The sequence below is a fragment of the Leptodactylus fuscus genome, chromosome 6, assembly GCF_031893055.1.
Source record: "Leptodactylus fuscus isolate aLepFus1 chromosome 6, aLepFus1.hap2, whole genome shotgun sequence".
In the NCBI taxonomy this organism is placed as follows: domain Eukaryota; kingdom Metazoa; phylum Chordata; class Amphibia; order Anura; family Leptodactylidae; genus Leptodactylus; species Leptodactylus fuscus.
In genome coordinates this window covers 116,328,794-116,351,386 of record NC_134270.1, presented here as the reverse complement: position 1 = coordinate 116,351,386, position 22,593 = coordinate 116,328,794, and the positions used below count along the sequence as shown (strand labels likewise).

At 44.3% G+C, this 22,593-nt stretch overlaps 1 protein-coding gene across 1 annotated transcript; it reads left to right on the top strand.

The window, feature by feature from the left end:
- Positions 1-11,443: 11,443 nt before the first annotated feature.
- Positions 11,444-21,785, top strand: LOC142208531 (ADP-ribosylation factor 1-like). Its single transcript, XM_075277114.1, has 5 exons — positions 11,444-11,538; positions 18,580-18,763; positions 18,842-18,952; positions 19,423-19,547; positions 19,665-21,785. Exons 2-5 carry the CDS (start codon positions 18,616-18,618, stop codon positions 19,824-19,826), a joined length of 546 nt encoding a protein of 181 aa, XP_075133215.1. The 5' UTR covers positions 11,444-11,538; positions 18,580-18,615; the 3' UTR covers positions 19,827-21,785.
- The last annotated feature ends 808 nt before the right edge of the window (positions 21,786-22,593 follow it).

The window sequence follows — 22,593 nt, the reverse complement described above, 5'->3', positions numbered from 1 at the left end:
ATCACTGCCACTAAGCATTCCAGAGCTAGGACTAACAATGGCTCTTAATCCAGGATATTGTACCATCTCCTATATACATGGCTGCGACCCCAAGTGGACCCCCTGAATAGAATCTGAACACTGGTGAGAACCTACCCTAACCTGTGATAAAGTGGTGGTGTTGCATGGAGCCTGTGAAAGCAATCAGCAGTCTCTAACACACAGTGCTTACTTGTCATATGCTGTAAGGCTCTGTCCACCTTAGTCTTAGAACTTCCATACGCTGTATAACATATAGTCATGACCACTGTACATTTTCAAGTGGATCCCATCTAATTCTGACGTATGTCACTGAGTTATACCGGCCTCTGAGCTTCTGTTCAGCATTTCTGCAACTCTGATGGCAAGACTAGCTACTGGAGTAGACAAAAGAGCTTAAAGGTTATCCCCATCTCAGATATTTATGCAATGCATTAATGTATAATAAATGCAGGCCTTACCTCTAGGGCCAACTCAAGAACAGGGTCTTGTAGACATGCCATAAATGTGTGAGATGGGACTAATGGCAATGACAAATCTTGTGACCAGTCCTGCATCTTATTATAAGATCCCTCCTGCAGCTAGCTATAGCCATTAGATAGCAAGAAATTGCTTAAATGACCACTATCTATAGTGTGAACCCCAAGGTTCACATCTAGAAGCAGATCCTGCAGTATCTTAGCTCTGTTAAGTACACAGTCTGCATCTCATCTCCAGTTTCTAGCTGAGCTATATGCCAGTAGCCACAGAATTATTTCATTTGTAAATTTATTTCATCTATGATATCCATAATTAAAGATGTTCTTTAAGAAGGACAGATGTGGCATCGGCAGTTTTACTGCAGTAGTGCTGCATCCTTGTCTTGTGATGGAGCAAAGTACCCCCTAGTGTTCAACAGAGGAGAAACATTTTCCACACATTATACATAGCAACTAGAGATGAGCGAACACTAAAATGTTCGAGGTTCGAAATTCGATTCGAACAGCCGCTCACTGTTCGTGTGTTCGAATGGGTTTCGAACCCCATTATAGTCTATGGGGAACATAAACTCGTTAAGGGGGAAACCCAAATTCGTGTCTGGAGGGTCACCAAGTCCACTATGACACCCCAGGAAATGATACCAACACCCTGGAATGACACTGGGACAGCAGGGGAAGCATGTCTGGGGGCATAAAAGTCACTTTATTTCATGGAAATCCCTGTCAGTTTGCGATTTTCGCAAGCTAACTTTTCCCCATAGAAATGCATTGGCCAGTGCTGATTGGCCAGAGTACGGAACTCGACCAATCAGCGCTGGCTCTGCTGGAGGAGGCGGAGTCTAAGATAGCTCCACACCAGTCTCCATTCAGGTCCGACCTTAGACTCCGCCTCCTCCGGCAGAGCCAGCGCTGATTGGCCGAAGGCTGGCCAATGCATTCCTATGCGAATGCAGACTTAGCAGTGCTGAGTCAGTTTTGCTCAACTACACATCTGATGCACACTCGGCACTGCTACATCAGATGTAGCAATCTGATGTAGCAGAGCCGAGGGTGCACTAGAACCCCTGTGCAAACTCAGTTCACGCTAATAGAATGCATTGGCCAGCGCTGATTGGCCAATGCATTCTATTAGCCCGATGAAGTAGAGCTGAATGTGTGTGCTAAGCACACACATTCAGCACTGCTTCATCAAGCCAATACAATGCATTAGCCAGTGCTGATTGGCCAGAGTACGGAATTCGGCCAATCAGCGCTGGCTCTGCTGGAGGAGGCGGAGTCTAAGATCGCTCCACACCAGTCTCCATTCAGGTCCGACCTTAGACTCCGCCTCCTCCGGCAGAGCCAGCGCTGATTGGCCGAAGGCTGGCCAATGCATTCCTATGCGAATGCAGACTTAGCAGTGCTGAGTCAGTTTTGCTCAACTACACATCTGATGCACACTCGGCACTGCTACATCAGATGTAGCAATCTGATGTAGCAGAGCCGAGGGTGCACTAGAACCCCTGTGCAAACTCAGTTCACGCTAATAGAATGCATTGGCCAGCGCTGATTGGCCAATGCATTCTATTAGCCCGATGAAGTAGAGCTGAATGTGTGTGCTAAGCACACACATTCAGCACTGCTTCATCAAGCCAATACAATGCATTAGCCAGTGCTGATTGGCCAGAGTACGGAATTCGGCCAATCAGCGCTGGCCAATGCATTCTATTAGCCCGATGAAGTAGAGCTGAATGTGTGTGCTAAGCACACACATTCAGCACTGCTTCATCAAGCCAATACAATGCATTAGCCAGTGCTGATTGGCCAGAGTACGGAACTCGGCCAATCAGCGCTGGCTCTGCTGGAGGAGGCGGAGTCTAAGATCGCTCCACACCAGTCTCCATTCAGGTCCGACCTTAGACTCCGCCTCCTCCGGCAGAGCCAGCGCTGATTGGCCGAAGGCTGGCCAATGCATTCCTATGCGAATGCAGACTTAGCAGTGCTGAGTCAGTTTTGCTCAACTACACATCTGATGCACACTCGGCACTGCTACATCAGATGTAGCAATCTGATGTAGCAGAGCCGAGGGTGCACTAGAACCCCTGTGCAAACTCAGTTCACGCTAATAGAATGCATTGGCCAGCGCTGATTGGCCAATGCATTCTATTAGCCCGATGAAGTAGAGCTGAATGTGTGTGCTAAGCACACACATTCAGCACTGCTTCATCAAGCCAATACAATGCATTAGCCAGTGCTGATTGGCCAGAGTACGGAATTCGGCCAATCAGCGCTGGCCAATGCATTCTATTAGCCCGATGAAGTAGAGCTGAATGTGTGTGCTAAGCACACACATTCAGCACTGCTTCATCAAGCCAATACAATGCATTAGCCAGTGCTGATTGGCCAGAGTACGGAATTCGGCCAATCAGCGCTGGCTCTGCTGGAGGAGGCGGAGTCTAAGGTCGGACCTGAATGGAGACTGGTGTGGAGCGATCTTAGACTCCGCCTCCTCCAGCAGAGCCAGCGCTGATTGGCCGAATTCCGTACTCTGGCCAATCAGCACTGGCTAATGCATTGTATTGGCGTGATGAAGCAGTGCTGAATGTGTGTGCTTAGCACACACATTCAGCTCTACTTCATCGGGCTAATAGAATGCATTGGCCAATCAGCGCTGGCCAATGCATTCTATTAGCGTGAACTGAGTTTGCACAGGGGTTCTAGTGCACCCTCGGCTCTGCTACATCAGATTGCTACATCTGATGTAGCAGTGCCGAGTGTGCATCAGATGTGTAGTTGAGCAAAACTGACTCAGCACTGCTAAGTCTCTGCATTCGCATAGGAATGCATTGGCCAGCCTTCGGCCAATCAGCGCTGGCTCTGCCGGAGGAGGCGGAGTCTAAGGTCGGACCTGAATGAAGACTGGTGTGGAGCGATCTTAGACTCCGCCTCCTCCAGCAGAGCCAGCGCTGATTGGTCGAGTTCCGTACTCTGGCCAATCAGCGCTGGCCAATGCATTCTATTAGCCCGATGAAGTAGAGCTGAATGTGTGTGCTTAGCACACACATTCAGCTCTACTTCATCAGGCTAATAGAATACATTGGCCAATCAGCGCTGGCCAATGCATTCTATTAGCTTGATGAAGCAGAGTGTGCACAAGGGTTCAAGCGCACCCTCGGCTCTGATGTAGCAGAGCTGAGGGTGCACAAGGGTTCAAGTGCACCCTCGGCTCTCCTACATCAGAGCCGAGGGTGCGCTTGAACCCTTGTGCACACTCTGCTTCATCAAGCTAATAGAATGCATTGGCCAGCACTGATTGGCCAGAGTACGGAATTCGGCCAATCAGCGCTGGCCAATGCATCCCTATGGGAAAAAGTTTATCTCACAAAAATCACAATTACACACCCGATAGAGCCCCAAAAAGTTATTTTTAATAACATTCCCCCCTAAATAAAGGTTATCCCTAGCTATCCCTGCCTGTACAGCTATCCCTGTCTCATAGTCACAAAGTTCACATTCTCATATGACCCGGATTTGAAATCCACTATTCGTCTAAAATGGAGGTCACCTGATTTCGGCAGCCAATGACTTTTTCCAATTTTTTTCAATGCCCCCAGTGTCGTAGTTCCTGTCCCACCTCCCCTGCGCTGTTATTGGTGCAAAAAAGGCGCCAGGGAAGGTGGGAGGGGAATCGAATTTTGGCGCACTTTACCACGTGGTGTTCGATTCGATTCGAACATGGCGAACACCCTGATATCCGATCGAACATGTGTTCGATAGAACACTGTTCGCTCATCTCTAATAGCAACCAGAGCACTGTTAAAAAAAAAAAAAGCAGTCCTATGGGATTGTTACACAGCTTTCCCAGAGGTCTGAATTGCAAATTTGCTTTCTGTGCTTTAGTTTTAATGTGGGAAAAGTATAATTTATCATGTAGGCAGATTTATCATTCGAGATCTTGGTGACCGTAATATGAATCATATTATTTTTACTAAGGGGGCGTTCACACTACCGTCAGTGTCCGACAGGTAGTGTCCGCTCCTAGTGTCCGTTCAAAATCTCACACGGACATTAGGAGCGGACACTAGCTGTGTCCGTGACACTCGTCATTCACTTAAATGGCGATCGGGTGCGTTCTTTTGCACTCCATGCCCTTCCTTCACTGTCCGCATGTAAAGATGTCCGACTTTTCAAGCGGACAGAAAAACCTGACATGTAGGGTTTTTCTGTCTGCTTGAAAAGTCGGACATCTTTACATGCGGACAGTGAAGGAAGGGCACGGAGTGCAAAAGAACGCACCCGATCGCCATTTAAGTGTCACGGACACAGCTAGTGTCCGCTCCTAATGTCCGTGCAAGATTTTGAACGGACACTAGGAGCGGACACTACCTGTCGGACACTGACGGTAGTGTGAACGCCCCCTAAGAGTTTCCAGATTTAACTAAAGCTTGCCTTACGCATTACATAATACATGGCTGAAGCATATCAACCAGCTATCTAATGTGTATGGAAGATCTTCTAACTCTTCTTGGACGGTAGGTGTTTGGAGAAAGTGGGATCGGGCATGATGTAGCAAGACAAATTTGTTCCTTTGCTCATGTGGATTGTTATAGCTTTTTAAACTTGGTCAGTGCACATGGAGTTTTTTGGTGCTGATTTTGACATTGAATCAGCCTCAGAACTCTATTGGGAGGCTGTTTTTGGAGGCTGATTTTGTGGCGGATTCAGCGTCAAAATCAGTGCCAAAAAACTCTGTGTGCACTGACCCTAAGTGTGACCTATCTGTGGCAGGGAAAAACACTGTGCAAAATGCACGTCTCCTGTACATTTCACAGACTTGAGAGGTATGTGTGTGTGTGTGTGTGTGTGTGTGTGTGTGTGTGTGTGTGTGTGTGTGTGTGGGGGGGGGTTATATGAATAGATCATCAATGGTTTGGTGGATTGGTCCCAAATTTCCCAGTACAGTCCCAAATTTTCAGAAACCCCCATCAAGTTCAGGTACTTCCCATTTAAAAAAGGGGTGTTACTTACAAAAAAAAAATTCCCAAATGGGGTTGTATGGGACAGGATTGAAACATCCATTTTTTTATTAATGCAAAAATTGGTAACTATTCCCCCAGGACCACCACTAATATACTGTTAGAAGGGTCTGTGACACTCCAGAAGCCAGCACAGCTCCATGCATTGTGTAGTGGTTATGAATGGTGCTGCACTGCAGCAACCAAGCACTGCCAATACACAATGTACAGAGAAGTCTGTGCTTCTGTAACACTGCCGCCCCTTCATAGCAGAAAACATGCGTTTCAGAGAGGCGATACTCTCCAACAGTGTATGACATTAGTAACTTACAAAACTGCACCTAATACAAACTAATGCAACCTACAAAAAACTGCAGTGTACGCATTGCCATAAGATCACAAATGTATATCTTTATTAACATGAAAGATGAGCCACAAAACACAGAGAACAAGGTAGTACCTGAGACTCAGCTTCTATACACATAACAGTATGGCATAATCCCCTACTTACATGGTATAAATAATAGAGAGTATAATAAAAGTGTAATAGTGCTAGGTTCCATTGCTGTAGGGAGACCACTGTGGATGGTGTACGCTAGCCTTCACTTTCAGTAGGGGTGTCAACTTGAATCCTATTGGTCTGATATTGATAGTCCCTGAAAACACATTTGAAAAAAAAACAACTTTTTTTGGTTTCCTGCCGCAGAATTTGATCCTGTGTTGGTATAAATATATTGTATAACTGTGGCAGAACGAAGGGATCCTATCATGCAGATCGAATTTTTGTCTCTAACATGTAGAAATAGCTTAAGAAAGGCTATTCGTCTCCTACCTTTAGATGTCTTGTCCGCGTCGCCATTCCGTAGGAATCCCGGTTTTCGCCGGTATGCAAATGAGTTCTCTCGCAGCACCCAGCACTGCAAGAAAACTCTCCAGCACCGCCTTCATCTTCTTCAGGAACGTCCTCTTCAGGCCTCTTCTTCTGGCGCAGGCGGTGAAGCTTGTAGGCCTCGGACAAAGCCGACTGTGCATGCCCGCGGCCACAAGAAAAATGGCCACTTATACAGTAAGTAAGCAGCCATTTTATTGTGGCCTATTAGATCTATATAGAAAATGCGTAAAATTGCATAGCTAAAATTAAAGAGGTTGTCTGGGATTATGGTTTTTTATGGCCTATTTTCAGGATGGGCCATAAATATATGATTAAATTAATATCCAGACTGATCATCTGCACAGAGCCACAACCGGTGCCCGTCCGGTACACAGCAGAGCAGGCCGAAAGGTATGTTTGGGTTAATAACACGTCCGCACACTCACAGAATGTTGCTAAGGCGAAATATGAATTCTTATTTGGGGAGCCCAAGTCCACGACAGATGACAAAGCGCCAGCAATGCTATGACTAAGGGATATGTGCTTCCCGAAACTCCTCAGTGTTCCTGCTACTTGCGTTGATTTTGTACAGTGGATTTTATTGCTATTCAACATTAAAGGATCGTGGTTTACCTCACAGAGTGCTGAACGTCTGTTTGCTTTGAGTGCCTACAGCTGGTCCCTGCTGCATGTCCATGCACCTTGAGTGCACCTGGAAACCAGTACACCTGAGGAAGGGCGTAGTATAACGCCCGAAACGCGTTGTGTGAAAGTTTTTGATGTCAATAAAACCGAATTTGCCATTTTTTACCAAACAAGAGAGCGCAGTTCCTTATTCCTGGATTCGCACCGAATCTGAGTTGTTGGTCCTTTTATCCATCCGGTACTCAAGACACTCTGGTTAGAAAAAAGACCCAAGGCAACTACACCCTAAAGCTTTCAAGTGAGCGATTTCCACCTCTGAACTAATGTCGTTCTAGAGATGAATAACAGAGTATTGCCTCCCCCGCAGGCAGATTCTCTTCAGATACTCTTCAGATTCTCTTCTAATCTTATCTTTCTCTATGTCTTTCTTTCTCATTATAATTTTCTCACCATCCTGCTCTCTTCCCCCCCTTCTTTCCATCATGACCGTTTATTTACATTTGTTCTATTGCACAATGTTTTACATTAAAACAAAAAGATGTAAAAGTTTTATTGACCTCTTGTAATATGACTACAACAGGGGTGCGCGCACTCCCCTTCTACCAAATTCACAAGGGCTCGTTCACACAGGGCAGGGGGGCAGATTTTGGCACTGAATCCACATCATAGTCCGCCCCCTCACAATAGTGGTCTATGTAGTGAGCTGCCCTTTCTTAAGGCGGATTCTGCGGCTGATTCAGCCCCGGCATCCGCCTTGCAGTTGAACCCTCCAGACTACGCCCATTCATTTGGGCCTACTCCAGAGCAGGAAGCCACGACTGTTGGAAGCCACGACAGTCGTGGCAGGCGCATTTTGGCCCTATTGTGACGCGACTTCCTGCGTCACAATCAGGACCAAAATCCGCCAATACGCCCCCGTGTGAACTAGGCCTAATGCTGTACTATTTGTGCACTGATAATCTACTTGCTTTTGGTCAATAAACATTGGGAAAAAAAACCAGAGCAAGGAGCAAAAAGCTCTATCCATTGTCTAGTGGCCCAGTATCTTCACCACAGCTCAGCTCCCAGTGAAGTCCAAGAGAGTTGAGCTGCAGTGAAGTCAATATCTACAAATTGTACAGCGCTGCGGAATATGTTGGCGCTATATAAATAAAATGTATTATATATAGGCTTTCAACTTACAGGCCCATAATATTTACAGGGTGGTCACTGTAAGTGGCTCCAAACAGCTAATTGATCCAGGGGCAGGATATGGAATGATTTGTATGGGCAGTGCGCGGCAAGCACTCGGACCCCATTATAGTCTATGGGGTCCATGTGCTTAACAGCACAGCTTTTGCAATTGCGTTTGTATTCCGTTCGGAGGGTCTCCATGCAGACTCTCCCCGGACAGAATACAAAAGCAGATGTGAACAAGTCATTACTTTGCCAACAGTACATTGTAAGGCTGAAATCAGGGGTCATTTGCCCTGTTTCAGCTGTTTTTTGTTTTTTTTAAAGTTGGGTTGGCTTCTAAGGTGAGCCTTAGCCTAAAGCTATATTCTCACGATAGGGCCCTGCACTCAGACGCGAAAAAAGTACTTTTCACATGAGTCTGAGGGATCCACGAACTTGGCCCAAGAAATGACAGGCTCTATTTTTTCTCTGATTTTATACATGGACCATTAAAAGAATGGTTGCATAAATAGATTCATTAATGTCTATGGAGCCATGTACTGACTGTTAACACATCGGCAAGGACAGGGCCGATAAACCCTGCCTTGTGAATAAGCCCTAATTGGGTTTTCAAGGATTACAACACTGATGACCCATCATTAGGATTTTTCTGTATCAGATTGGTGGGCAAAACAGAATCCCATTGATATCAATGGGTTCCGTCTAGTGACCGTAACACATTGAAATCAATGGGTTAAAAAGCCTCCCATTGAGTTCAATGTGTTACTTGCGCTAAACAGAACCCATTGAAGTCAATGGGATTCTGTTTTGCAGCGCTGTATCTGATGCGAGTTATCGTATCAGAATCAACGCCGCGTTACATTGTGTGAATGCCCCCTCAGAGCATTAAAGGGCCATGGTGTGAATATACTATGTGAATGGTGTGCAGGTAGATGGTTTCAGAAACTGCATAAAAATATTGCGTCCTTATTCTTAAGATTGACATGAATTGCATCGGTCATGACAAGTCCAACAGTGTTGGAGATTTCAAACCACTAAATTTGATTGATATAAGTCATGTAAAGAATCGGCAGTAACTTTATTTTTTTTGTTTCTGTAACAGATAAATAAAAAAGGTGGTAGAAATGTAAAACGAGTCTATCTATATATGCTGCAATGTACCTAAATCAAAGGGGTTGTCCACTTCATTTTTATTGGCGACCTATCCTCAGAATAGGTCATCTACAAGACCTGAGTGGTCTGACACCCAGACACTGCGGATCAGCTGTTAGAAGAGGCCACAGCACAGTTTGTTGTTTACATTGCAAGCTGTCTGTTTCATAACAGCCATATGATAGAATTACAGCCTCATCCCATAGAAGTACATAAGATGAGACTGTAATTACAAGTGCGTGAATGCTATGAAACACACAGCGGGAAGCGTTAATAGGAAAGAGATCATTATAATTATTCTTGCATGAGTTTGGTGGCCTCTTCAAACAGCTGATCAGCAGGGGTGCCAGTTGTCAGACCCCCACTGATCTCTTCTTAGTGATGACCAATGCTGAGAGTAGATCAATTAAAATGAACTGGATAACTCCTTTAAATCTATTTGTACTATAGAAGGCCAAAGCATTGTATCTCTAAGTACTCTAACCAAGTATCAATGTATAAATAACAAACAATGCACCAAAAAAATAATTAAAAAATTATTTTTTTGGTGCATTGTTTGTTATTTATGTTATATATATTGATACTTGATTGGAGTATTGGGTTTTGGTTTGGTATCTATGTTTTTACCTAGTATTGAGATTCTTTTGGTTTAACATTGTAGCTCTAAGGCCTGGTTCACATCCGCGTTCAGGGAGTCCGTTTGGGGACCCTCCGGAACGGAAACCTATACGCATAGAAAAGTGGTTACCTTGGAAAACATGCGGACTCCACAGACTATAATGGGGTCTGTGTGGTTTCCGCATGAAACATGCAGAGAGAAGAGTCCTGCAAGCAGCACTTTTCTCTCCGCATGTTTCATGCAGAAACCAAACGGACTCCATTATAGTCTATGAGGTTCACGTGTTTTCCCAGGTAACCACTTTTCTACACATATAGGTATCCGTCCCCTCCCCAAACGCAGATGTGAACCAGGCCTAACACTGACACCAGTCAGTCAGCTACAATGCCAGTAGAAATAAGGTGTGTGTGGGGAGGGGGTTATTAACCCTTCTATACCCCTTAATTCTCTTGCATAGAGGCGTGAAAGGGTGCAAGTCCTATGCTACATCTTGGTTGCACATGTTCCCCATTCTGCACCTTGCACCGGGGAGGGATTGCCTCAGCCTGACATTTATTATAATTTTATAACTATATGCCAGTTTTCAGACACGCGTTATACCAGAAATTTACGCCGATTCCTAACTGACTAGGTCTCCATTCGGGTACATGGGGAATCACTCACTTATGAAGAGGCTGGTGTGTCGTCAAATCTCAGCATTATCTTGTGCCTGTCAGGGCTTATATTAAAACTACCATACAAAACTGTCTTCATAAATCTGCCCCGGTGTCTATAAGAGTTCCTCCATATATATGTCACACCCACCCACCCAAAGGTCAGGAGAGTTTCAAGGATCAACAAGAATGCGCTACAATGGCTCTGCAAAGCCCTACACACCCTGTTAAGCAACACGAAGTTACTCAAGAGCAGCAGAAGAGCAACTTCCACCCCACTAAGCAAGTCCACACGCTAAATATAGTAAGGCGGAATCCCCAAGTTTATATAGTCCATAGGCAGAAGCCACGCCCACCCGGTTTGTCAAACGAATCAGAACCCAATTGGTCTTCAGATAGGGTGGGCGTTACCGGATCAATGACGTCTTCAATAGTGATTGGTCAAAATATGACCGTCACCATTTTACTACACCCTACGGTAAGAATGACTAACCGTAACCATAGAAACTACTACACTTCACGATGGATTCCTCAACTTGTCAATTGACGACAACACTAACTTAATCCACAAGTCATATATGACAAGAACAAAAAAACACAGAGCTGCCGTTTCAGTGGAGAAACAACCGACAGCACACCTAACAAGCTTCGCTTCCTGGAAAAGAGCGTTATAAGCCTTAGTAAGATGGCCACGCTTTAGCTTCCTGCGTATGATTTATGGCCTTGTAATTGGCTGTCTCACTTGCACGTGATTAGAACACTCCTACAAACGGAGAATAAGAGCTTTTGATTAGCTAGGAATGGCGCATGCGTATTGTAGAGTAGTTCCGGCACTCTTCCTTCGGTGACGTAAGCAACTGCCGCCATTTCGTGTGACCGATCGGCAAGGAAGAGGAGGCGAGAGCAGGAAGTCGGTGAAGGAGAAGCGTTGGTAAGAGATGGAATAGAAATGCTCGGAGTTTTCGCCTTTGTGGGGTATTGGTGGGGCAGTGACTAAGCTGTAGCTAGTGGGCCGCACGTATGTTGTCCGTATACCTTGCTAGGCATAATGCGGATCCTGTGTATGTAATACTGTGTTCTATGGGCCTGTAAGGGGTCAATCGGCAGATACGCCTCAGAGGAGGAATTCTCTTTCCCATATTGTAATGTTACGTCCTATAGACTACTGTACTGTCATGTGGGAAGCTTCACACTAAATGGCTAATAAATTAGGTATTTGAGCCTAGCGCCATTCTCACTCTATGGCTATATGGTTACCTACAGCTTGTGGGGTCATGAATGAATAGCTTGTCATTTCAGTCACATGACCCCTCATAGAAGTCAATGGCCATATCTGACTATTGCGCAATAATCATCTGCAGTTTCCATTCAATTCCATACATTGAGGGGCTGTCTATGACAAAACCACATCTAAGGCTGCAAGTATTCCAACTGGCAGATCCACTATGGCATGTCGCCCTATGCCAAGCTGCTCTTGGACATGGTATAAAATGGCCAGTGTAGATATAGGGTGGTATGATGGCATATCTGCTATGTAGAAGGCTATAAAATGAGTCTGGATATGTCACTTAAGAACATATGCCAGAAAAATGGCGTACAGGGATATTCTGGAGGCACGTCTTGCACCGGATGTGTGCTTCAAGCCTTGATCCGTGCCTTGTCTATCGCATTCTGCCAATGTGGGCATTACGGATCAGGGCAGGCCAAGGTGGGGATGCCTCTGCCAGGCTGATGTATTCATGGCAGTTTCCTGGCCTGAGTTAGAATGGACATCTATTCCAGTTCCCACCTGGCATAGGTTTCCATTCTGGCACCAGATCCTCCGACAGGTTTATGAAGAGGACACAACCGCTTGGTAAATCTCTTGTCCCTGCACCAGTCAGGCCGATGCGCCAATCTTAATAAATTTGCTCCAATGGCTGTTGAAGTTGTTACTGAGCAGCACCTTATACTATCATTAACTGGGTGGGGGGATATATTAAATTGGTGTAAAGGAAGATTGTAGAGACCGCCCTTAGCAGTCAGATTCCAGCTTTGACTTTTCAGATGTCCTTTGGAAAATGAAAGTGACCAGATTGGTTTCCACTTATTCTTTGAACCGGTTTTGATTAATCTGCAATGTATGTACAAACTTTTATTATTTTTGAGCGTCTTTCCGCTGTGTTGTACTGTTTCCTTTGTTAGGGTAAGTTCACATGGAAAACGAAGAGGAATTTAAGGTGGACAGCTTCCTTAGATTTATCCTCAACCCCCACGACTGAATGCGAAACAAAGCATTGACTTTTTGCCGCTGATCAGCCAGATGACTTGAGCTGCAGACTCTGGCAAGATGGAGCAGGATGCTAGTTTTTTGGCGCTCTGCTCTGATCTCATTAGGGTGGAATCTGCCACTGGGGCTGAGAAACTTCTGAATACATTGACAACTGGGTGTTGCTATTCCACTTGGCCTGGGTCTGTATTCCTTCATAGTCTGACAATGACTGGACAGTGTAAGAGTATAGGGACACATCGCCAGCTGGAAACAAACACCAAGTTGGCAATTTCTAGTAAGGTGAAGGATGGAGCCATACTGAGACTTATTGTAATTTTATCTATTTAGCTGCAGTCCAATTGATCATGTACAATATGAGTTCTATAACTGTTACTGAATAGTTACTCAATCGGTAGCGCTAGAAAAAGTTGACGTGGAGCTCTGACCTGGCAGAGGAAAAGTGCGACATAGAATGATGTCATCGGAGTACCATTATTCACTACTGATAGACCATCAATATTTAGATTATTAGATTGAAGTTAGGTCAATAAAATATATTCATATTTAGGTGTGGAGATTCTCTAATGGGTTTTTATTTTATTATGGAAAACCTCCTAGGACTGGTTCACATGTATATTGGCTTAGGGCGAGTGCAGGGATTGAAAGGCGCTTCTAAAACCTAATTTCTTTTTGAGGCAGCCACACACAATCCATCTGCACCATCTCCAACATGGTTTACACCTCCTCGGATTTTAGTTGCAGAGAGTATTTTCTCCCACTAGCCATATCCACAAATGTCCTTCAGCACTATACGTAATCTTCACATGCTCCACCAGACTTTGGACTCGAGGGCTTGGCGAAAGAAGGAAACCAAGTAATGCACGAGGATGTCATTCCTAATATTAAGGAATGTGGATCTTCCCTAAAATTAATAACCGTATTCAATAGAAATGATTGCTGTGTTTCCGGGGGTCAATGTGTAACTAGTATTTACAGGGTATTGATCATTCAGTCATTTATTACTAGTCTGATATTGTTCTCAAAGATGGATAACTTTGTGTAATCTTGGTGTAGCCATAAGATTTTCACCTTGGCATTTACCCATACTCCTCTACTGGCAGATTTGTGACGGGGGGGGGGGGTGTGTGTGTGTGTGTAAGGATCAGGCAGCTGGATTTCATCTGCTTAATCCATTTGTTCTCAGGGAAATACTGAAACTGGTAAGATACTGAACTGGCAGTGTTTGCCTTCCCTCTCCTAGTTCAGTACCCTTCCAGTCTAGCCGAATGCGCATGTGTAGCGGTGGGATTGTAAGAGCGACAATGAGCATGACTGCTTTTACCCTTTTACAGAGAATGGCATTGGATAGTAACTACTCCCCTTCTTGTCACTCCTAAGCTTACCCCTCAGAAGCCATCAGAGTTGTGTTCTGTCCAGTCTTTTTGAGTGGAAGTAAATGCACAAGATAACTGTTGGCAGAACCCGTAGATTAGTGATGGGATTGGCTGATGATATGTTGGCAGTTATTGGTGGGGGTGGGGGGGCTGGATGATGGGGGGCTTGCCCTTTCCTTTGTCCCAGTTGCAGATAAGCTGCTGTTACAGGGTCTAGAAGGGGCTTATTTCCCTCAAGTGCTTGTCTACGTAGAGGTTTATTCAGATGGTGCAGTTAGAACTGCATTGAAAAAAAGAAAAAACCTTTCCATTTTTGATGCAATTGTCATTTTTTCCATGTGAAATTTGTGTAGTAGGTTAGTAGCTTTGGCCTCTAAAAACCAAAATAGAATTACATACAGTTGGAATAACCTCACCCAACTAAACCATGTGATATACCCTAAGTGTGACTGGCTATATGGCCTCATGCACACAACCAGCAGTGAAAATGGCTGCACTTCTGGATGCAATGTCAGTTTTGGGGGGGTTTTTTGCATCTGTTTTTCACAGCCATTTTCCCCAATTCTCCTGTGCATTGTACTGAGCTGTCCCTGCATTGTGCACTTCTACTGGGCACATCCTCCAGCAATGTACAGTTTCTCCAGCTTTGGGCCCTGACGTGCGGGTCATGTGCTCTCTGCAGTCGCTGGTCACGTGCTGGACATTCCAGGAAATGAGTTTCAGGAAGAGCAATGATGAGAACAGGACTTGCCGGCCGTCTGACTCCAACTCACAAGACAATCTAATAATACGTGCACACTTGTACATAGGGGCTTTTTTACTTTCTGAGTGGTTAATCTCCTATATAAGGAAATGTTGACAAGGCTGTGTGTATACAATAGCATACTTGATCGTTTTTTGGGGGAGGGGCTATCCTGTTCAGACCCAACTCGCCACATGTGCTGAGCAGCCTTTTTGGTGTGTTAAGAGGGACCAACAGGGATCTGCGCCCTTTTTACATAACTGTGGCATAAGTTGGAGGTATCCACACAGAAATCCTTCGACGGGCACTGCAATGTACTCATGTGATATACACTAGACACGTTATTTGACACAGAAAGTTTGGCAGCTGCTTGGCGAAACAATGCAGTTTTTCTTTAAGTTAAAGGGACTCCCCATTAAGTCAAAAGCTGTCAGTGAGCACAAAGCCATGGTAACAGTAAGAGAGGTCTTACCAAATGTCCATCAGCTTCAGATGTTAGGACACTTATTAGCCTCCATTTACTGAGATGTCATTAGGTTAACCCTTTCAGCTGATGAGGCTTGTTAGTCTGCATGTATAGTCTTAGATATGCCATGTTGTACATGGTTCACAGATCACATGACCAGCTCGGTGGACGACTTGTAAGCACCCCAAATTAAAAGTTACCCAGTAGATGTTACTTCACCTGCTAGTATAGTGCAGTAAGGTCATCTGAAATACTGTTTGGTGGCAGTAAGTACATAAAAATATGTAATACTGTGTATGTGTGTATATATATATATATATATATATATATATATATAGGAAGCATAAATACTTAGTGGTGTAGAAAGCTTCCTACATGTCATACGTCTTCATCACACTGTTTCCTGCCTCCTCGCTTCTGAATCATCATCTCTTAGGTACTTTATGTTTTTTAGGCAGTTTCTTCCACTTATTTTCTCATGTGTATAGAAGGGTGTGTGGGCAAGAGCAGCGATTCATTTGTGAGTGGGCTTTTTCTGGGTATTGACTGATTTCTTTTCCTTCTAGCTTGTACTTGGTCACTGTATTTTACATTAGTTTATTTTAGTGACTGCTTTAGGTAATGGGGACATCTAAGAACAATGCCCGCACATGCTATTGGGTTGGGATAACCTCCCAAGGGCTAGTATTACTTGTACAATGTGTACAGACTTCCTACAGCTGCTCATAGACGTTATCAGTATCCCTTAAACATGTACACTTTTCTCCAGAATTGTCAAATTTCTGAGCTATTCCATACAGACGTTGTCTCCTCTGCTGCAAACCTTGATATTATAGATTTAGTGCTGGGTATAAAGACCTAAATCTCCAAGGGTCACCAATACGACTAAGAGGTAAAGGTAAGATGGTGGTAGTAATAGTACTACACATGAATGAGCCATGTTACTAGAATGTGAGTGGTGGGTCCTCCAACATGGTGATGGTTTTAACAAAAATACCGATAAGTTAATGTGATACCTACAGGTTGGCACGAATATGTTGGTGGTTGTGCATGAAAGTCAGGAGGAAAGCTGATCATGGCCACCTCAATGAGCTGCCTGACCACTAGTCTAATGGCTGGTAGTTAGGCAGCTTATCCCTAGCAACCTGTATGTCAGACATGACTCAGCAGTTTGGCTGAAAGCTGCATTGGCATTGTGCTGACGGGCGGCAGAGAGGAGGAAAGCAGCTTACCAGCAGCCGCAGTATCAGCGAGGGCGTCTAGAGAACCTTCATGTTCTTTACTAGATAGCTTGCCCCACAGTGCATATAGTCGGTCTATGTAGTACAGCTGCCCCGGGTCTGATCACTACCATACTATAGTCACATGGTGGAGCTGTCACAGACTGCATGTGCTACACAGCTGCCATCTACACAACACTGCTCTGTGCTGGGGGAATCAATGGGCCTGATATGAACACTGGTTCCTCCTGCTAAGTTGTGCTGAAACAACAAGGTCCCTTTATCTCGGGCCGGTTTTCATGCTTGGTTTTCTCAGTTGTATTGCAGACATGGTTCCAATTATTCTGCTTGTCTAAAGCCATATTCATATGAGCGAGTTCTGTCCAGGAAACCTGGTCCATGATGCAGTGAGCTTCCAAATGGCCGTATGGCTGAACTCAAGATAGTAATGATGACCTATTCACTATGGTGCTCTGAGCAGTCCAGTAACTGTGTCTGGGTAATATAGCCTCACACAGACGGTGTTCTCCAGCCCTACATGCTACGTGCACATGGCCGTAATGGTTTTTGCTGTCCACAAAAATACCAATCAGGAAAAATGAAGCCTGTATTGCATCAGTCCATCATCTGCAATCTCTGATCCCCTGTACTTGTGCCAGAAATACGCACAGGAATAGAATCTGCCCCATAATTTGTGTTTCTACGGCCCAGACACTGATCAGTAAAAACTACAGGCGGGTGTATGGTGCTATAGAAATGAAGGGTCTGTATGCTAGCCACAATTGCAGGCAATATACAGAAAACTACAGTGGTGTGCATGGGGCCTAAGGCTTCCTACCTTGGTGCAGTAAAGTGTCGCAGTTCTGTGCTACAGTCCTTAAGGATCTTGGATATTGCCTGGGCAAGGCGTTGTATTCATCCTTGGGGTCATCTCTGTAATACAGCATGGCTTCTAAGCGTGCAACCTTCTTTCGGCCTAAACTGGGACAAACTAGTAGGTACATCTATAGACCTATAGTGCTGTATAGTTGGCGTGTTATGGATCAATATTACACGGCAGTGTTCATGATACTAGGAGCTGGTATGGCTTTTGGTGACTGACCAGTAGATAATAGCGGCGTTGGCGATCATTTTCTGGATATATTAACTGCTAGATTTGTGGAGCCTTTCTGCTCGGGTCGTGAGCATGTACTAAGCTGATGATGTATATGGTGTGGAAGGGTTAATAGATCCTGTAAACTGTGAGAAGATCTAGAGAACGTTGTAGCGGTGTCTCCTGTCCCTTTGTGTTAATGTAATATTAGGCTGTAATTGTCTCTCCTCACTGTACACCAGCTTTATGTTACCCCCCCCCCCTCCTTCCCGATAGCACAGCACACTGTCAGATGTCTAATGTTGCCATGGAGACTGCTCCTTCCCCCTTCAACTGAATCTTGTGTGGTGAAGGACACCGGCACTTGACAGCAGACCTAAGACTCTATATATTTGCAGATAGTAGAGCGGGTTTTTTTTTTTTTTTTTTTTTAATTCTTTTGAATTTGTCGTCTTGTTCAAAAATAACATTTCTGATAGCCAGTGAGTGGGCTTATATTTGGTGGCATGAGATGCAGTTGTTAAAGATTGCCACATTGTATCTGTCACCGCTGACAGGGAATGCTGGGAAGTGTGTATTGGCAAGACACTGGTTCTAACATCACATGGGGGAGGAGGGGGCTACGTTCTATGTGCATAATGGGAAAGCGGCATCTATATACATTTCTACATTTTGTCCCCGTGATTATTAATTTTTTGCACATTTGTCTATTTTAAAAACCCTCTAATAAACTTTATATATCATTTTATAATCTATTACTATAGACTATTGCAGTTTCATGTGCTGATTCTTGGATCTTATTTTAGTTTTATTAGGTAAAAGGAAAACAACCAAACACTACAATGGGGAATATGTTTGCAACCCTTTTTAAAGGCCTTTTTGGCAAGAAGGAGATGAGGATTCTCATGGTGGGCCTGGATGCTGCCGGAAAGACTACAATCCTTTATAAGCTGAAGTTAGGCGAGATCGTGACCACAATTCCTACAATAGGTATACACTTCTCCTTACCTTCTGCATTGATGTATGATGTATAAGAATTTCATTCCTAACCCTTTTGTCATCTTTCAGGTTTCAATGTGGAGACTGTAGAATACAAGAATATCAGCTTTACTGTGTGGGATGTCGGCGGCCAGGACAAAATCAGACCACTGTGGCGCCATTACTTCCAGAACACTCAGGGTATGTGTATTTCTACTGACTACTTGTGATAACCTGCTATATCTTTCACTATTAATATCTGGAAACAAGGAGAATTGAGCTGGTGTAACTGCGGTCAAGATGAATTGTTCATCTTAGCATCCAGGCTGTCAAAAATCAGTGGCAAAGTAACTACATAGTAACTACCAGTCTCAAATTGTCGGCACTTAAATAGGCAGAATTGCCATCAAAGTAAGGGCCTTGGACTTGTCCTAGTCTGGTTTTTCATTAAATGGGCTACATGAGATAAGAAAACCTGGCTTCTCTCCAGTTCACTTGCATATTTGCCAATTGGTGATGGGGAGTATTAAAGCTTGGCTCCATTAAAGGGACATGGAAAGCAGCTATGTAGTTCATTGACAACTCTCTTTATGTTGACTATTGCAGTGTAGATGTGGGACGGATCACTTATAAACTGGTGGTAACTTGGATGTTTTTTTTCTTGCATGCAGGTCTCATTTTTGTGGTTGACAGTAATGATAGAGAGCGAGTGAATGAAGCAAGAGAAGAGTTATCAAGGATGCTGGCAGAGGATGAGCTGCGGGATGCAGTGCTACTAGTGTTTGCTAACAAACAGGTAATCTCCATACAAACCATAACAAAAGCAAATAATCGGAGAAATGAGAATCTGACTGGGGTTTCTTTATATAGTTCTCATTCTCCAAATGCTTAACGTGGATTCTTGTATTTTTAGGATCTCCCAAATGCAATGAACGCTGCAGAAATCACAGACAAATTGGGTCTGCACTCCCTACGTCAGAGGAACTGGTACATTCAGGCAACCTGTGCAACCAGTGGGGATGGTCTGTACGAAGGTTTGGACTGGCTGTCCAATCAGCTGAAGAGCCAGAAGTGATCCTACCTTGAGTGAACACCACCCTCCCTCCGCCCCCCTCTTCCGCCTAACTCCCATCCTGTTCAGCATTTCGGCAGGGCTGGCCAGCGCCTCTGCTGCCTCCCAGGCGGGCATGTCATTTCCGCGCACATCTGTGTCGTGTGTTTGTCTGCACGCCTGTGCGAGTGGGAGCAGCAATCTCACACTGTGCCTTATACATGCTTAGCAGTATTAATTCCCCTCAGAACAAAACACTACCCTCCACATAAACAGCCTGCACATCTCTTTCCACCCACCTGATTGTGACACTGAAAGGCTTTATCATCTGCACCCGGTAGATGGATTATCCATCGTCACTGATGGGGATACATTTATATATTCCATAATGAGAGGTACTTGCTGGAATGTGAATATGGCCGATCCATCTCCTTTCTCTATTAGTATTACAATGCGGCTTTATCATGCTGCTAGAGGTTACATAGTACTATAGTCAATCAAAATCTGAGGACTGAATGTTATCTTAACAATATACAATAAATCGGTTATACAGTAGAGGAAGTTTGATCTTATGCTTGAGCCTTTAGAGGTCAGGAGTAATGATTTTTCTGAACTCTAGGGGGAGTATTGTAGTCTGTATTATAGCATTATGGCGAGGCTTTGTGTAACCTTATTTAATATAATTACTGCTAAAAGTCCACTTGTTTGTGCAAAGTGTGGGGATTTTTTTTTTTTTCTTGGAGACTGGACTGATGGATCTATAATAAGGCACATTCATTAAATGACCACACTGGAGAGATGTTACAGGGCAAAGGAGAATGCATATATTGGCACGGAGCTGGCAATCCATCCCAGATATCCAGTGAATCCGATCTACTCTAAATACCTCAACCTGTTCTCACACATTTCAGAGTTCTCTCCCCTTTGTACTGACATGCATGTAACATCACCAGCCTGGCTCATTGAGGCTCCTGAGATGTCTGCTCCCACTCCTAGACTTTATTATTTTTCTTTATTTTGGGATATCGAGCGTGATATTCCGTACCTTGAAGGAAGTCTGTACAGTAATATTTTATTCTAATTTACTAACTTCACTTTTGTTCATCCACTCTCATTCCCTGTCATAATCCCTGGCCCCTTGTTTGTCTGGTAGACCAGCGTTTGGTTATGTAAGAGTGAAGGTGCAGAGGGAGGTGAGGGGTATACACACGAAAGGGAACATTTCTTTACTGAGCTGTCTGGTTTGCAGACACTGCAAGTGACTAGGCTTTATAAACTGGCAAAAATCTTGTCCTGGGTCTACCCGTTGTGGGCACGGACCCAGCTGTACAGAATCGACTGCAAGGACAGTAACCGTTACATCACCTGGATGTGTTATGAATGTAGGAGGAGTCCTTTAAATTATAAGAAATTTTATAAGTACACTGAGTAGTATTAAATTAATATGGCATTGTTTGAAAATTCATCAAAGAAGTAAGAGAGAATCCTGTTCTTTATACCTTCCCGTATCCTGCCATTAAAAGGGGTACCCACCAGCAATGTGACTCTAAATCTCCCAAATTAGAATCTCCTCGTCTCCTGCAGCGCCACCTCCTGGTCATTTGCTGGGAGCTAGTAAACTGTATTGCGTGTGAAGGATTCGGCAGCACGCGGCAGGATTGCATCCGATTTTAATCTGCATCTAAATCTTTTGGTTTCTGTTTATTTTGTGGGGAATGGGTTGTAGCTCTTTATCAATTTTAATAGCTATATATACTTCAGTCTGTAAATGAGACAGTTTTCATATCATGCATAAACGGCATTGGAGCTTTAAAGCAAATATTTTCTTTTCCTGTATAAAAACTGATTCAAAAGCGTGAACTATGTGATGTACAATTGGACCGAAATGGAGTTTCTTTTATTTTCATTTTATTTTTGTTTGTTTTCTAACCATGTTGTAATTTGTCTGAAATACTCTATATTAAAAGAGTTCTGTATTAAAGTAACCAATGTGTTCTTATTCTTTTATTAACCCTTTTTTGTCATCCACTATAATAGTATGGCAGATGTTGGTTATATATGGTGGCTTCAGCCTTAATGTTAAAGGGATTCTACCATTGAAAACATTTTCTTTGTGGATAAGACGTCGAAATAGCCTTTAGAAAGGCTATTCGTCTCTTACCTTTAGATGTGATCTCTGCCGCGCCATTCCTTTAGAAATATCGGTTTTTACCAGTATGCAAATTAGTTCTCTTGCAGCAATGGGGGCAGCCCCAGCGCTGGAAATACGATGGGGTGTCCCCACTGCTGCTCAAGAACACAATCCTGTGACGCCTCTATCTTCGGCTGGATCCTCCCCTTCTCTGTTGTCGTTCTTCGGCGTCACCTCCTACGCCTACGCAGTTGGCTCTGCCAGTGAGACAATAGTAGAGCCGACTGCGCATGCCGGCCGGCGACCATAGTTCCGAGGCCGCAATTGCGCACATGCGCAGTCGGCTCTACTAGTGTCTCTTTGGCTGAGCCAACTGCGCAGGCGTTGGAGGTGACGCCGAAGAAAGACTATGAAAGAAGGGGAGGATACAGCTGAAGATAGAGGCGTTGCTCGAGCCTGTTCTCGAGCAGCAGTGGGGACGCCCGCATCGCATTTCCAGTGCTGGTGTCCCCCTGCGAGAGAACTAATTTGCATACCAGTAAAAACCGGTATTTCTAAGGAATGGCGTGGCGGAGATCACATCTAAAGGTAAGAGACGAATAACCTTTCTAAGGGCTAGTTCACACGTGAACTGCCCGCGCGGGTTTTGACACAGAGAGA